Genomic DNA, 18,097 nt, shown 5'->3' with positions numbered 1-18,097 from the left:
TCCCCATCCTCGTGAGGTGTAACCCGTCCCTTGCCAGAAGTCCATTGGCAAGAAAACGAGTGCCGTGGTCGAGGAACCCGAAGCGTTCCTTCTGGCACCACACCCTAAGCCAGTCGTTCACCTCGGAGGCCCTCCTGTCCCTTCCTGGCCCAAATCCCCGGACAGGTAAGATTGACAAGAAGGCCACTTGGGCCTTCAGCTCCCTGAGTTTCTTCCCCAAGGCCTCAAAGTCCCTGGTGGTTCCAGCCACACCCTGCCTGGCCACATCGTTTGTGCCCACATGGATCACCAGGAGCGGCTGGTGACCGCCAGAGCGAACAAGACACTCCACTCTGTCCTTCACATGCTGGATGCATGCGCCCGGCAGGCAGCAGACCTCCCTTGTCTCCAGGCTGGGGCGGCACACCGCCGGCTCAGTGCCCCTCAGTAGGGAGTCCCCAACAACAATCACCCACCACCGTACCTTCCCGGTGCTGGTGGGCGGCCATGCCCTGGCCCTCGCCTCTCCCGCAGCGCCCCCTTGCCGCCTGACATCCCAGGCTGGGGGTCCTGCTGGTCCCCCGAGGCCTCATCACCCCCAGCCTCCCCAAGTGGAGAGAGTCTTACCTTGACTACAGTCGTGTGAAATCTCATCCCTTTCTGGTTTTATGGAAGCATTTACATCTTTCCCTGAAATTCCTTAGTACCTGAACATGAGCCACAAGATATGCCTTGAAGTGTGTATTAATATTTTGGGGGGGATGGGCATGTTTTCAGGGATGCCACCCAAAAATATGAATTTGCAATGGCAAGTGATAGCAGAAGACCCATAGGGAGATGCCACCTTCTGGTAACATTATTACTTTTTACAGACAATGTTCCTATAACTACCAATAATCATAACATAACAACCATATTATCCAATTATGTGTACAGGTGTTTGAATATAGGTTTGTGCTTGATATAGACATGTAAAATACATATATAGAGAAAACAACATTGCCATCCCTGAATGTATACGTTCATGCTTAGAGAATTCATTCTTACATTTGTAACAATCTAATGCAATAAGCACAATCCACACTGGGCATTAATCTAGCCGAAATACAAATTACCTTGGAACAAATGTTTGTGGATATTTGAAAAGAATGCTACATGTACAAGATCATGAAATTAAACTGAACCTTCTCATTCTACTGTGAGTGTGGAAAGTTGTTTGCAATTGCAAATATCATTGAGTTCAAAGGCAGGTTCTCATTTGGAGGGTAGTTTGGAAACAGCATATCTGCTGGTGCTCACTTCAGTGAGACCTGTGTGGAAAGGGAGGAGCAGAAAGTACTTTTATCCACCTCCTCCCAATACTTCAGAAACCTCTTCCTTTGCTAGCTGGCTGATGGACACTCTCCAGCGGGTTTCACCCTTGATGCCTGTCAGTCTCAAACCTGGAGGCTTATGAGCATCCTCTGAAGAGCAGGGAAAGTGGTGAGGCGTCCTAACCTGCCTGCTCCTCTTTCTCTGTGGTACTTAGGAAGAGAGAAGAGGAGACCTGAGCATTGCCAGGAGACCTTCTAGCATGCCAGCCTCAGTCTCTTCCTTCCTGCCCCTCTTTGCCCCTCTCTCTGTTTTTCCAACCTAGGAAAACAGCTAGCATGGAGGGATCCAGGCATGGGTTCCTAAGTCCAAGGTGGGAACTCTGTCTCTAACCTCAGACCTGGGAATCCAGTGATTCCTGTGCCCTGTCTCTCCTTTCTTCTGTTAAGGAAGATGTAGAGATGGGAGAATGAGATATTTTTGAACTCACTGTACATCTGTAAAATTCACTTCAAAGCTTCTTTCATCTTGCTCCCATTTTCAACCTGTTTTTCAGCTCATTCAAAAGGGAAAAGTGCACATTTCAGTGCATATCTTTCAAAGGGCCTACTTTTCCTCCATTAACTACAGCATGAAAATGTGTGTTTTTAAACGCTGTTTCAATATGCACGTTTTCAGGAAAAAAAAACAAAGCAAAAGTGCATTTCTTTTTCAAATGCAATTACAAATATAGGAATTTTAAAACATTTCTTTGGAAGAAAAGCTCTCCTGTCCATGGTCACATCTGGGAATGTGAATGGACATGTTTGTACAATTTGTGTTGCTGGTTCAAAACAACTGAAAACAGATGAAATAAAACATGGGAACTTCCTAGGAAAAGATGCATGGTAGGAGCGATGCAGGTTAGATTTAGGTGGCATTGGGGTTTGCCTGAAGCCAGGGGAGGCGATCACTTTAAGGCACCAAATGCAGAGACTGCTATGGGCGAATGCTGTTGTTCTTTGCTTGCCATGTTGTCTGAACCCAGTGATGGCTGACTGACCATTGTGACTTACTGTTGTTGGCAACCACAACTAGATGCAATGGCCCTTTAAAGGATTTGACACTCCCTTGATGGTTTCTTGTGATGTTTGAACCCGGGAGAGCTGTTTGTCTCACAGGGGGCTCAAGATTCCCACAGAGTTGCCTGGCAAGAGGGCTAATCAATCAGCCACACCAGTAGCCCAGTCTCTGTTCCACAATCCCCAGCAACATATGTATCACTGATTATTTTGCTTGGTCAAGCTTTCCCTTACTATACACAGTAGTACTTGAGTGGTTAAAAGGCATAAGGAGGAGTATTTGAGTAATTATCGAACAAGAAAACTTGAACGTTATTGTATTCTGCTGTAGGGACATTTCTTTTAAAAGGCGTGTGTAAAGCATGTTGCCTTTACTGTAAAATACAGAAGAGTTCTGAGAGGGCAATGCCATACTGGGGGTGGGAGTATCAGTTAGTCAATACAGGGTTTTACAAAAATTGTAGGGTGCTTTTTACTTTGACCAACAGAATATAAATATTTTATTTTCCTTTCAAAATATAGCATGATTTTAATAGAAGGTGAGCAGATTACAGCTGGAGAACTTTTAAAAGTAAGTGGCTGAAGGAAGAGAGGAGTTGGATGGTGAGCAGAGGGCTGGAAAAATGAAGTTCCTGACTGCATGAGGAAGGCTTTGGGGAAAGGAGGTGTGAAACAGGGCTAGTTTAGACTTGACATACACGTGGGAGGTAGGGTGGATGGGGGTATTGCTAGTGAGGGTGTGGGAAAAGAAGACACAAAGAAATCAATGGAGCCTAAACAGAGAGGAGAAGAGATGCCAATAGACTTCACCTGCCCCCTAGTCAAGATGGGAGAAAAAGTGGGAGAGAGGTGGGAGAACAAGAAAGGCTGTGGTGCTAGGCTGTGATTGGTGGGGGCTTCTTGGACCAGGAGTGTCTCCCGGGTGTGGTTACTGCATCACTTCCTGTGTGGAGCCAAGCGGGAACAAAAGCAGGATGGAGAAGGGAGAGCATAATAGACGTTTGTGATGGGTGGGAGGCTTAGGTGGGGGCAGTGGCTATCAGGAGAAAGCCAAGTGCCAGGTCATACGAGATGCACCAGGTATAGGAGTGCATGGGCAAATGGGAGGAAAACTTATCCATGTTGTTGGAGATAAGCAGGGAAAGAATGAAGCAGAGACCCCAGGGAAACATTTGCAGGATTCCTCTCCCCCAGTGGGAGCAAACAACAAAAGGGATATTGTTTAGGCATGGGGACAGTTAAAGATTCCTGCGGAATGATCCGGAAGGGAACCATCGGCTGAACAGGTTGCATAAATAGAAAAGAAAGAGTGTGTGATGTTTCTGCACAACTTGGGATATGTACCTGGAGGGGAGGTCAGACTGGTTGGGAACAAACCCATGATTGCAACCAGCAAGAATGCTCACAGTGTTCCTCTGTCAGGACTATCATGGTAATCCTTGCTTGTTGGGGCATGCAAACCTGCCTTGAGAGCATTATGGCCAGAAATAAGGTCACAGTGGGCTGGTTTTATAACTCTGAACTTACTAACTCCGGTTGCATTTGGACCTCCTACTATGGTGGGTTGTGCTTTTCCTTCTGGGATCTCTACCATGTCCACCCTCCAGTGCCAGTTCTGAACTCCTACATGAGGGACTGGGGCAATTTCTTCCTTTCCCTACTCAGAGCAGTGACTGTCCTGAGCCTGACTCTCTGTTCCTTGTCCTTAGGCTCCAGGACTCCAGCCAGTCTTTTATAATGCAGATCTTTACTGGCACTCCAGTTCTAATGAGACAATGCAACCCTAAAATCTCTCTAGTAAGCTTGGCAGATTGGCCTTTGCTCAGATAGAGTGCTGAACTTAAACAGGAAACTTTTTCTCAAATCCGTTCAGTAACACTGTGGGCTCCACCCTCAGGGGGTAAAGGCCATCTCTCAAGACGTACCCAAGACCTCTCCCAGTGCCTGCTGACAGGTCAGGAACCAGACAAACCAATGGTTCCCACTTATCCTCTTCCTGGATCCCTCCTGTCTCTTCCAAACCATACCTGCTCTCATGGTCAGCCGGGGAACCTGTGGGGCGTGACCTTGGTGGAGCTTCAAAGGCCTCTTCCACCCTCTGAGTTCCTTCTCCTAACATCACCGAGTCTTCAATGTATTCTGATGGATGATGACTCTGGGAGACTCATGTAAGTGAGGGTCTGGCCCATTAACTACATTGGCCTTGATAATGATGGAAATTGAAATGCCCAAAATTGATACCACAGGAAGAACTACGGCACCTAACCATGTCCTGGTGAACCACCACTGTACCATTGTATTAGTATTTGATGAAAATCAATGGAATCAGAAAGGACCCAGCAGATCAAATAATCTAAGACAATTTTACAAGTAAAACTAAGGAGGCCCAGTTCAATGGAAGGCAAAGTTCTATGCCTTCCATACATCTCCAGGGGAGGAAATATTGGCTTGTGCACCTTGTGGTACAAATGGCAGAAAAGCTTCACCAGCATAAATTCCTTTTTCTACACTGCTAGTGAAGATATGGCTGAACAAGATGTCTTGCTTTGCATGGACATCCTCCTGAAGCATTATTCCAGATTTTAGCAATCTCTCTTCGAACATATCCAGGAAGGAGAGATTTTGAAATCATCCCTAAATGGCTAGCTCGATGGACTGTTCTTATAAGAGAAAAGGAGGAAAAGGGGCAGGGGAGGAAGTAAAATGGGGAAATAATGGGCTTCTTTCAAAAATACCAGGCAGAACATAAGCACAAACGCAAGCCAGCCTTGATAGCAGCTTGGAAAATGCAGTATCCAAGCAACCTACTTCGTATGCCATCTGTATGCTTGTGCCTGTGGGTGGATTCAGCATCGTGCCATTTTCAAAAGCTTTCTGTTGGGCCAGCTCAGATTTTGAAAAAGCTAAAACAAAAATGAAAGTGCTTCTTCAGTGAGAACAGCTTTGTGGATACCAAAGTGTGTGTGAAGCAGTCAGGGACTCTGTAGGAAATGCCCATTTCTACAGTCCCCAATTTGCCTGAGTGTGGTGCCAACTTTTCAATTTCCAGATGTGTGTGAACTTCCACTTTAAATGTATCCTAAAGTGCAAATACTACATGGAAGATCAAGTATTTTTTTTCTTCTTCCAAATTTCACCCAGCATTGCATTGCTTGCAAATTTGATAAGCATAAACATTGTTCATTTTGCTATGGACTGCAAGTGTCTACTTTCTACTGGCAAGTGTTTAGGACAGAACTATGTTTTTCAGTGGAACACAGCTTTCCTGCCTTCTTTTTCCCTTACAACCCTTACGTAAGGTAGAAGATATTTGTAGGAGAGAAACTAGAGATGTTATCTGATGCTCAAGCCTTCCTCACAACAGTTCTCTCCTGCAATTTCTTTCTTCTCTGCTCTCTGCCCCTGGTTGGTTATTTACTGTTTTACTGTAGCCAGGCTCAAGCCAAAATGATCCCAGCTACAGTGGGAAATTGCCCGAGATGGACATGTGTAGTGGAGAATCAGAAGATGGGAGATGGTGCTTAATCCTTTCACTGCCCACCTATTCCTTTCTGCAATAGTTGGCCTGTTATTTACCGTTTCACTGTAGCCAGGTCTAGACCAGAATTGTGGCAGTTAAAATTGAACTACAGAAGGCATCTCCAGGGGAGAATCAGCCGGTAAGAAAGGGGTTAAGAGGCTCTTCCTGTCAGCCCTACCCTAAATTCTTTCCTTTCTACCTTGGCAGTTCCATTAATCAGCTCATACACGTTTAGAAAACATGTATTCGTTGGAATCCTGTCCTGTTTTTGCTTTCATATAGGTGTCTAGAGAGACACAATGTTCTAAAGATTGCTTGCCTAGCATGCAACCTCATGCATGGGGTGTGTTTTTGTGTGTGTGTGTGTTTAAGTCATCAAAACAAGCCTGCATTCTTTGCTTCTAACTGTTTGATATTTAGATAGCATTTAGCTTGCAAAAGATTAATAAAACAATCCCCTTAGTTTTGTTTTTTACTGCCATCTGCTGAGCAGCTCCATAGAGAAATTAACTGCATTCCATATTGGAACTGTGAATGACAAATTTGTCCCATATGCAAGGCTTATAGGAAAACATTCCCTTTTGGAAAGAGCAGTGGTCTTCTTTCAGGAATAATTACAATAATATAAGATAATCTGAGATAATTGAGATCAGCGGGAGAGGCCCTTCTCCGGGACCCCTCCATGAAGGAAATTAGGAGGGTAATTACCTGGAGGAGGGCCTTCTCTGCAGTGGCGCCCAATCTATGGAATGCGCTCCCCAGAGAGGTCCGCCTGGCGCCGTCGTTATTTGTTTTTTGGCTCCAGGCAAAGACCTTTTTATCAAACGTTATTTTAATTGTTAATATTGTTTATTTATTTTATTCTTTGGTCAGGGCGACTTAAATTTTACTGTTATACTGCTAAATTATATTGTTTTATATTATGTTATTTATTTATGATTGTGAGCCGCCCCGAGGTTTCGGCAAAAAGGGTGGCACAGAAGTCCTCTAAATAAATAAATAATCAGGAAGCAAATGAAGGGATAGATGAGAACCACATGGATAAACAAAGAACATGGGCCAAGAAGAAAGATGTCATTGGATCTCTTCCAACTGATCAATTGGTTTTCAGATGCGAATCTGTGTCTGGTTAGTAACTGTTAACAGTATTCTTCCAAGTATCATATTCAGTGCCTTCATGGCAGAAAGGTAGAATATCAATGTAATAATAGAGATAGGAATTATGAGAATGCTAAGAGGCACAAGCCAGTGTGACATTTTGTTGCTGCTCTCACTTGTCTCTTCGTGTAATTGATTAGCTGCAGCCCACATCTTTCTCGGTTTATCAAGCTTCATCGCTTAGCTCTTGAATGTATGGGTATAAATGTGTGATTTCATTCTATTTCATTCATTCTATTTTCATGTTTTCATTTCATTGAATTTGTATGCTACCTTTCCACAGTATGGGCCCAAGTTGGCTCAAGAGCAATGAAAAACAAGGATACATGCCAATCTATCCATTGCAACAGTACATTGGTATGGTAAGAAACAACCAAGTGACTCATTTCACTAATACTAATTAGAATTAATTATGAAATGAGAGAAGTCAACAATTGCAACACAGTATGCATTTATTAGTGAAAAGTCCAGCAGAACCAAATAAAACAAATTTATTAGTGAAAACTCAGGCAGAACCAAATAAACCAAACCTTTCCAATGCCTTGAGTCATGAACAAGCATTGCAACCCACAAACCACTAATCCAGGAGTACCAAGTGGGGGAGCAGCAACAAGATTTCTTACAGCCTGAAGCAGTGAATCCCTCCATGGTCCACTCTCTCACGATGCCCTGATTTTTAAGGCTGCAACATAGTCAGAGCTGTTGCTGTTTACTTCCTTCCCCCTGCTCTGGATGCCTCTGCTGCTGTTGGGCCTTTGGGCTCATACAGTGACGAGGCACGAGAACTTTGTTCAGTTCACTTTTGAGCAAGATTCTGTCCAGTTCCCAAGTTTCAGACTGAACATGGACATAGAATCCATCTGTGGTTGAAGTCAGTATAACATTTGAGCTTGCAATATAATTCATGGAGAAAGCGTGAAAAGGAATGTTCAGCATTTTAAAAATGCATACATTTCAAAGTGAGTATATTGCACTGATGTGTACAAATATACTTCAGTCATGGGAGAGGAACTTGAACATTTCAAAAATGAGCACAGTCGATGCACACCTTTGGAGAAACCATGGAGGGCAAGAATTTTCACATGGAAAAACACAAAGCAGACTGTTGGTATGGTCTTGAGTCAGGAAAAAATCAAGATGGAATTTGAAGAACTTTGCTGATCTTAACTTTTACTGATTCACACATCCCTAGTGGCCCGTTATTATTTATTTATTTATTATAGCATTTTTATGCCGCCCCCGTCGCAGAAAGCCTTGAGGTGGCTTACAAAGCAGACTAAACAAACATAGAATAAACATTAAAAATCTGGATTTATTCTGGAAATCACATACATTTGAACTTGTTAGTGCTGCATTAGAGTTGCTACGTCTCATTCTCTCACTCTCTCTCTCTGCCTCAACTACTTTACAATGGTTTTGTGGGGAGAAGGGGGCAAACAAAGAAACAGAACCATGCTATCTCAGGTAACCTAGCAAATTAGAGGAAAATAATAATAATAATAACAACAACAACAATAGTAATAATAGTAATAATAATAATAATAATAATAGATGCAACTTGTATTCTTAAGTTCCCACAGAGAAAGAGGAGGTGCACAAATAACCACAACCATGAACTCCCCAACGTTCTCCAAATGTCATCTCAGAACTTCTTCTGACTCAAGCCCTTATTCAATTTGCAAGCCTTCTTGGTTTCCATTTGCCCCCAAATCCATGTATATTCTTTATGATTATTTTCCAAAGATGCACACTGATGGTATCCATCTTCGTAACTCACACATTCTTCTCCATTCTTGAGCAAAGCAAGTGTGTGCATTTTTCAAATGTACACATGCTTTTCAGTGAAAGATTATTTTTCAGGGGGTGGGGTATGCAAATTACATAGCCCAGACTTTAAGTCTGGATTACATCTGTGACCATGTTCTGTTGGAAACTGCAAACTGGACAAATCTTGATCAGAATGACCTCTAATGAATGCCTTATACAGAAGAAGTCAATACTGCCATTGTGCAGAGTACTTTAAAGTGTCCCAAAGGCTTCAGATTGACTAGCCCTCTTTCAGCTCTATAAAGAACAAAAGAGCACAGGAACGTTCCTGCTGGACCAGACCAAAGGTCCATCTAGTCCATCACTCTGTACACATGGTGGCAAGCCAGCTGCCCACAGGATCCCTCAAGCAGGATGGGGGCAAGACCTCCTCCTGCCCAAGCTCCTCAGCAACTGGGTTATGCAGCGTTCCCCCCTTTGTAAAAAAGGAAGCACATGGCCAGCAAGGCTAGTGGCCACTGCTAGTCTCCTCCCCCAAGAATCTGTCCAGTCCCCTTTTAAAGCCATCCAACTTGGTGATCATCACCACTTCCCGTGACAGTGAATTCCATACTTTAAGTATATGCTGTGAAGAAGTACTTCATGTTATCTCTCCTAAACCTCCCACCAAACAGCTTCATGAGGTGACCCTCAGGTTCCAGAGTTACGACTCCCCTTTTTCCACTCCATGTATTTTTTAACACATCTAACATGTCTTCCCTTTCTCACCCTTTTTGTAAGTTCAGTGTTCCCAGTTGTTGTAGCCACTCTATGAAGGTCCAGCCTCTTGATCATTTCCATTGCCCTTTGCTGTACTTTTTCCTTTCCCTGCTCTGCTCTGCTCACTTGATTAGCACCAGCTTGTTCGTGGTGGGCCCTCTCCCACCTTTCATGCACTGGGGCAGCATGACTGCAGAGGGCCATAAAAGTCCACTTCCCCATGATTTGGAACCCCTTGTAAGTCAATGGGAAGAGCCAGCAGGCATGACCAAGGTCTCCATCTCATAAAATCAGAGATAGGATAATATCCAAATGCAGCTGACTGCCAGTGTAATCTTCACAACACTCCTGTAGTGTAGGACATGAATTATTGCCAGATTACAGACAACAGGGTAAACTGAGAGAGGGTGCATTGCTTAAGTTTGTGATAAGTCCAAAGGTGTGCTAAGTTTGAGAAGTTCAAAGAGGTGAATGAGGAAATTTCCAGCTGTTGGCATACACTCTTAGACAGCACAGAATGGTTGTGTGATAAAGTATGCAAATTGGTAAAAGAGAATGGTGAGGAATGAATCAAATGGTTTTTAAACAAAGTGGGTTTGCAAACTCTATTTTGGATATCTTGTGCTCCATCTGAGTACTAAACATTATGCCTGCCATAAAAGCACATAGTGCCCCGGGAAAGGTGCCCACTTCACTCCGCCATGCTTCAAATCAATACATGGTTTTCAAATGCACTCTTGATCCTGGTACATTTGAAAATCACAGACTGCACCAGCTCACCCTGGGAAAATCTTTGTGCTATTACAGCAGGCGAGCAGTTCATTTTCACTGCCTGAAAAACAACTTGGAAAATGTCCTTTGAATGGCTGTGATAAAACAGGCCTGTTTTTTCCAGCACAGAAAAGCTTGGATTTACATTAAAGGAATTGTATATGAAGATGCTTTTGCTTTTCCTGATTAATAACACCAGCTACCTAAAGAAGTAAGCTGGCAAATGGCCTGCCTTTTGCTTAAGGCTACCTTGGCATGCATAAAAGCAACCAAACAGAGTGTCTGAGTCTAACGTTCCCCAAATAGTAATCTCTTCCCTATTTTTCTGTACTGTTCTTTATTACACGCAAGCTCAGCTGTTTCACCTGCTCCTTCTGGCACACTGAAAGAGCCTCCTGTTCCCTCCCCATCAAGTCAACTTCTTCTCTTTTACCTCTCTTGAGAAGCTCAACTCTTTAGGACCTCTCACTCCCCTGAAGTCTTTACAAGCACTGCACTCTCACCCACTCTGAACTTGCCAGCTGTCAGTTAACTTTCTCCTCCTCATCTCTGCAAAGCACTGCCTCCCTGATTGTCTGGGCTTTTTAAAATCTCCAGACCAGAGGCAAAGCAAGTCAAGCTATAACCTGAACCATCAGCGGGAAAAGGAAGTGCAGAGAAGAGGAGGCATGTCCTGGTCTCCTCCTCTCCTGCCCCCAAATGCCACGGCTGAGTGGCTGAGATCAGCCATCAGAATTAGCCTCTGTTTTGTCCCTCCCAGTCTGTATCAGATGCTTGTAAGCTGCTGAAGTCAGAGGCTAGTGGGCATTAGGAGAGTAGCTGCTGAGTCTACCTTAAACCATCTAGATATTTTGCTTTGCACAATAAGTTGACATTGGTGCATAATTCATGATTTTGTAGTAAGAGGGGTTAGTGGGGAATACATTGAAATTAATTGCTCTGGTCTATGATACTATTTTAAACAAGAAAAACTTCAACATCGGCTTATTAAAAAGCAGCAACAGTCAGGCAACGCGGGCCTCTCCTCCTGGATGGATGTCTTAAACAGTGTGAGCCAGGCAAAACCCCTAATGTGGGCCACGGTGTTATTTGTGATTTGAGAAATAAAGTAGAAATTTAAAATAGAGTCTCCCTGTGACCCTGAGATACAATCTAGTGGGCCATAAGAGAATTGGGTTTCCCAGATCTGAGGTCAGAGACAATCTTCAAAATGGGAACTGCCCTTCTGTTCAGATCGCAGCTGGTGTAGAACAAACAATGTTGGGCTTCCTTCCCACATTAGGAAATTGGCTTAGGAGAGCAAACAAAGGGTCCAAAACATCTCAGTTGGCATGGCTGAAACTACCTGTTGGGCTAAAATGCACACCTGGAGGCACTGGAAGGTGGAGACAGTTTCTGCCTGGTTTATATTGGATCCTTGTAAACATCTGAGTTCAGTCATTCCAAACATGGAGGGTGTAATCTAGAGGATGCTGCCCTTGATGACTAAAACACTGGGATAAGGTCATGGCACGTGGATTCTTTGTTGTGTGCCGTACTGGTCTCCCAAAATTATCCTTGGGCCTTGAGAGCAGCCAGCATATATGCATGGAAGAAGGGTTTTGTAGATAGATTGCATTCGCAACTTGTTGTGTGGCTGAGGCAAAAACACCCAAGCTTCTTCCATTCTTTGTTTTCTGTTGTAATTTATAATTTCCTAGACTATGACACAGTCCTCCTTGGAGTGTCTGTTCACAGCATAAAACTGTCAAATTTCCATAATGCTTAAGGTGAAAAATTAATGAACCGTTCAATTTAGTTATTTCAAAATGAATACAATTCTATTAGCAATGTAGTTGAAAGTCAAAGAAGTGGTAGGTACAATTGCACTTCAGTATTAGAGTCAAACTTTTCCTTTTCTAAAGGAAATGGTGTGGGGCGGGAGAAGAAAGGAAAGATCATTAAAATGCTGTTTTAGGGCATAATGGGAAGGATTCAAAAGATTTCTTAAAAATCAATGGAAAGATATGCTTCCCCCTTATGCTATTTATACATATTTAACTTTATTCAATACCGACAAAGCATGACTTTCCTCTAAAGCAATTTAGCAAAGTATAATCGTGTTGTCATTTCATTAGGTACAGGTTACAGATGGAAAGCAAACCTTTAAAGGGGATTGTTTCTGAGGACAGAGCAGAGAAACATGAGGCTGGCACAAGAGATGGGTGAGGAATGTGTTGGGTTTGCATTTTATGTGAGAATAAGCAAGTTGTGCCTCCTGAGATGAAACAGTGAGCGGAATACATTTTGCTGGTGAAACCCATGCATTTCTAAGGCTTGCAATGAGATTTGGGAGTTGTGGGAAGATGCATAGCCTCCACATTTGTACATTTGAATTGTGCATGTAAAAATGTCTAGATTTGGGAGAAAAGCACACAGAACTGTTTTTCCCAATGGGAAAATGAAATTTAAAACATGTCTACTTTCAAGAAATGAGTGTAATACATACATTTAGAAAAAAATGCATAGAAAATGTCTTCCCATGCAGGTATATAAGAGCTCACAATCAAAATGTACTTGGTAGTGGAGAAATAGGAACCATCGAGCTTGGCTGACTCACTGAAACAGGCATCTTTGTTTTGAGTTCCCACATTTTTCCTTCTAATACTGACGTCCACTTACCCTAAGCATTGGAGAGTCAAACTGGTGTAGTGCTTAAGATAGCAGGACCAGGACACAGAAGATCTGGGTTCTAGTCTTCACTCAGCCATGGAGATCACTGGGTGACTCAGCCCAACCTACCTTACAGTGTTGTTGCTTTGAGAATAAGCTTAAGAGGAAGAGGTGAATTATGTAAGCCACCTTGAGTTCCTGGAAAAGACAAAAGGTAGGATGTGAAAGACACAGAGCGACTGATGATGGATGGAGCTGGATGGCCCAAACATCCCTGTATTTTCCAGTAGTGAACAGGAGCAGACTTTAGCTGTGTGTGCCGGCTTCTTTCTTTGGATGCCCAAATGGCCTACATGGTAGGAAGCGTTCTTTCACCATCTTAGGCTGATGTGCTGGCTTGCACTCCCTCCTGGGCAGAGATAGTCTTGTCACAGTTATATCTGCCCATAAACCATCCAGATGCCCTGCCGGCGGGTACATTCATGTCAGAGCAATTGAGAAATGAAACGGAGTGAGCCTTCTGGAGCAGCAGGGCTGGTTTTGGCAGCCACTCATGGCAGCCTTTATTTTGCTGTTCCACAATTTTAGTTGTACTTGTCTGGATGAAATATAGGAATGTGGGAAAGAAAGTTTCAGAATTGTCACTTAATTGTTCTTCTCTGTTCCCCACCCCCACCCCCCGCTGTGAAGATGGAAGCTACAAAGAGAGCCGAACAAACCTCACTTCTCTATTAGTCCAGCCTATTTCCCTGATGCTGGCCAGGAAGCTGCTGTCCTCTCCTGCAAAAGAAAGTGAAAATGAAGCTTGCAAGCCCCTGGAAATGCCTGCTACAGGTAACACCTTGTTCTCTTACACGCTTTTCCTCAGAAAGGAGAGCTACTTGCAGTTCTGAAGGTTCCTTAAGCCCTCCAAATACATTTTGCATAATTGTGTATAACTGGTGGGCTCTGACCAATTGCAGGCATATATTCATTTGGCAACACTTCAGCAAAAAGGCTAGGAAAATGTATATCAATTACACACTGAAGAGCTAGCTGAGAGAGAGCAGAATGTTGTGAAGTGCCACAGATGAGAAGAGCAATTTTAATAATAAAAAGGTGCTTCATATACTACTTTAAAGAACATACTTGCAGAGCTATCAAGTCATAGCCTGTCATTTCTTTGCATTTGCCAAGAACCAATAGATGGATGTCAGATTACAGGACAGTACCAAGTCTCTTAGTACATTACAGTCTAATGCATGCTATTGACTGAACAAAATCACTTCAGTTCTGTGTGTATCACCTCAGAGGAGCTTCAGTAGCCTCAGTGCAGTTTGCAGGATCCTGGCAGGCAACAGAGAATACCAGGGGAGTATTTAAGATACGTGGACTGCACTAAAGGAATGCATTATCTCATGTTTTTGCACTATCAGTCTATCAGTTTAAACTACACAGAAACTGTGTGCATTTCAGTGTGGATCTTGATGCAAGAGATGGGATGAGACTCTGCTTTTTGTCTCTCTCTGTGCATGCACCAAAATCACAGGGGCTACATTTTGCCCTTGTGTTTGCTTTCTCTGACAGTGAAGAGGCAGAAATGCCGTGAGAGGTTTTTGGCGCAACTCATTCTGATCTGCATTGTGAGACATCCCAGCTGCAGCCTTGGCAAGTAGAGTGCTGCCCTAACAGGAAGAGATGACTAGCTCTGGCAATACATGATTTTATGTCCTAAAAACAACTCTACTCTAAGAAGGTTCAGACCTGCTCCATGCTGATCTAAAATCATAGCTAACAACTGAAGGCTAAGGACTTGGGGAAAGAGATGCCCATAGCCCTCCAGTAACAATTGTATGCAGACAAGGGACCTAAAGATGATACCAAAAAGACACAAGTTCTACCATTTTTTCCAATCCAATGGCCAAGTTGGCCTGAGAAGCAACCTTGCCTGAAGCGCTGAAGATGTGCTAGTAACCATCAGCCACCAGAGGGCTGCTATAAGGCTCTATCCAATATCTGTGTTACACAAAAAATAATAAAGACCATATCTCAAAGACAATGTATTCTCCAAATCATGTCACACTGAGACTTCATGTGCCCATGCCTGTTGCACACTGGAAATTCTCATAAACAAACCCTGCTTAGCTTGAAGAGCTGGAGTTTAAACTAACTCAGTCGCACTGACTTTTGTAGGCTTAAAAAGGATCAAAACATGAAATGCCAGAGAAGGATGTGTGCTGCCTCTTTGTCCTGGTGTCAACCTATGTATTTCTCACATCCTTCCTGAACAAGAAAAATAATTACCTAATTGGAACTCAACAGGACACAGTGTGATAAACATTCTGCCCATGCCGACCAGCACTAATCCATTTGATCTGCTTATTCAAAGGTCTGGGAACTATACAATTTGTTTCTTTGCTTTCATCAGGACCCAGTCAAGGTCCAACTAGTGTTTCATCGCAGAACTGTCCCATTCAAAAAGAGGCAAGCAGATAGTGTGGGGCATCTAATTTAAATGGCAAAAGGGGATGCACTGGGGTGCAAAAAGAGATGTGCCTCCATAACTTCTTGCAGCTTCTTGCTTCACTTGCCCGTAACTCACCTTCTTGCAGCTTTTCTCTCAAAGTGTTTCCCCCCCATGAGTGTAGCTCAGATACCGCATGCAGCCTTATCTGAGAGCAGAACACTTTTAGAAAGTGGCTCTGAGGAGTTAAGGAATATGGTTAAGATCTCTTTGTTTCTCCTCCCATGCCCCTTTGTTGCAAAATCAAAGCTCTCACCTCCTGTTTTGGCTGAACTATGAACTGCCTCACTTACATTTAATATTATGCTTTGTCATGGAAAGCAACATCAAAAATAAGATGGGCATATATTTGGAAACTGCCATAGCAGAGGCAGAATTGCTTGGTGTCACTGTCCGAGACTTTTGTGTGTAATATCAGTAGCAGCAAGGGCAGCCAAAACAGCCATGATGTTGCCTCATCCTTCAAGATTGTTCTACTCTGCCCCAGAAGGAAATGGATTTCCTGTACAATGACAACCTTGGAGATTTTGTACCCATCCCTGCACTCGTTCAGCACAGCTGTAGTTGTACTGTGTACCCTGACATCAAACTAACTTAATAGAGCTGACCTCAGGAATTCATTTCAGAGTGGGCTGCAACTAACAGAGGCAATGCCCAGAAATTTTGTGTTGTCCCAAAGCTCTCTGCTAGCCCTGATGCTTGAACTATTTGACATTCCTCTCCTGGCTTGCAGCTGAAAAGCTAAAGTACCAAGCAAAACAATAATTTGAGAGTTGCAAGAATAGCCTTTTATCTATTTGGGGTGCAGACTAGGATTGATGCCTGACGGATGGAAGACACTGATGTCCAGGCCTGCTGCACATCACATCTTAAGCTGTGTCAACTTTCTGGGGCAGGAGAACAATGGGGACTTTTACAGTCTTGCTATCCCTTAATCTTTGCTAGGAGGGTCCTTGAGCCTGTCTCCTTCCATGCACAGCCAAGAGGCCTCTGGCTCTAGAGGCTCCTCAGCCGCTTCCCTTCTTATCCTACTAACTGGAACCTCCCTGTCTCTTTCTCAATCCACTCCTGGAGCTACTGTAAAACTTTCTCTGGGAGAGCCTGGGGAAGGACTGAATCTCTTTCTTGGAGGTGAAATCCATCTCTCACCTCAAAGGAAGCGACTCCGATTGTCCTATGGCATGACCGACATGGCTCCCCAGGAGTCATGAGTTTGCTCTGAGAGTGCAGAATAGAAGAAGAGATTCCCAGGTCTAGAACGATGCATCCAAAATGCCAGGAAGGGAAAAAGGCATTTACTTGGTACCATAAAAGAGTAATAAATGAACCTCTCTGGATGGCCACATTTGGGCTGCCACAACTGAGAAGGGTTTTCTTAGTAACCACCCACTTAGCTTCCTTCAGTGGAGGAACCTGGAGAAGGACCTCCAAATACAACCTGAAGGTACAAACAAATGTGTACAGGAGATAGTCCTTTAGATTGTGTTGTACAAGATTTCAAAGATTGATCCCAGCACTTTGAATAGAGCTCAGAGATGAACTGGAAGCTAATATAGCTGACAAAGCACTGTCATCATATTATCATATTGGCCAGTCACAATTCTTAACCTGGTACATCTTAGTGAACTCATTTAGGATGAAGGTTGCAATGTTGCATTCATCAATCTGACAGCTGGGTGGATTCTTCTCCTCTTCTTCCTTTTTAGATAAAAACACCACATTAAATGTTCATTCTATGCAGAAGGAAAGATACTTTAAAAAAAAAAATGTTGTTTATTTTAAAACTATGCATCATACTCAAACAGCTCACCTGAAATAGCAGAGGATTTCACAGTGTTCCAGTGGTACAAGACTGATTCTTGCCTAACATTCCGACAGCATCTAAACCACATCCTGTCCCTCTTTTAAGATGATGCAGTATCCCAAAATAAAGTGTGTTTTTCTTCCCTTCAGATTGACTGCTTAAATCATATGCAAATTTATTCCAGCTTAAATGATTAATCAACACACTTATGTGATTAATCAACAAAGATTTCTTTAATCGGCTGGCAGCTCTACTTAGCACTTCCATAGCACATTTCATGTTTCAAAGTCCTTTACATATATTATTTCAGATGTATGAAAATATAATAATGGCTAAAAAAAGCCACAATCAAAGAGAAAAAAATAAAACCAGAGTGCCCCACATATTGCTATAAATATTAATTCCAAATACACCCTACAACAAAGAGACTTCCTCATTGTGCATTGCTGATGCCATCTTCTCTCTTGTTGAGAATCAAGAGCCCATTGGCAAAATCCAAGTAGTAAGCTGAGAACAAATGCGAATGAATCGCACTGGCTGTGAATGGCTCATGACTGTACCATTGTGAACATTGGCGACCCTTAAAAGCATACCTTGCATTATTGTCTGTCCTACTTTTTGTGCAATACGATAGTCAAATGTCTGCTGAGCAGTGAATTTTATAGTGCTGGACTCTTTTTTGTTTTGTTTTCTGGTCTCATTAATTTACCCATTTGGGGTGATGCTGGGAGAGGGCAAGAATATCAACAAAATTCTCTGAAGATCGGCAAGCAAAATTTCCCAAAGTTTCCAGTGGAATTGCTTTCCTGACA

The 18,097-nt window shown here is 43.1% G+C and overlaps 1 protein-coding gene across 1 annotated transcript in view; it reads left to right on the top strand.

The window, feature by feature from the left end:
• NAALADL2 (N-acetylated alpha-linked acidic dipeptidase like 2) overlaps positions 1–18,097 on the top strand; it is a 414,058-nt gene that overhangs the window by 201,280 nt on the left and 194,681 nt on the right. Inside the window, exon 5 of the mRNA XM_044434625.1 lies at positions 13,669–13,812. Within this exon, the coding sequence (XP_044290560.1) occupies positions 13,669–13,812 (144 nt within the window). The remainder of the gene's footprint in view (positions 1–13,668; positions 13,813–18,097) is intronic.

This window comes from Varanus komodoensis, unplaced genomic scaffold, assembly GCF_004798865.1.
Source record: "Varanus komodoensis strain SLA01 unplaced genomic scaffold, ASM479886v1 scaffold28, whole genome shotgun sequence".
NCBI lineage: Eukaryota > Metazoa > Chordata > Lepidosauria > Squamata > Varanidae > Varanus > Varanus komodoensis.
The sequence above is the reverse complement of the archived record's forward strand: the minus strand, read 5'-3'. Positions and strand labels throughout refer to the sequence as shown.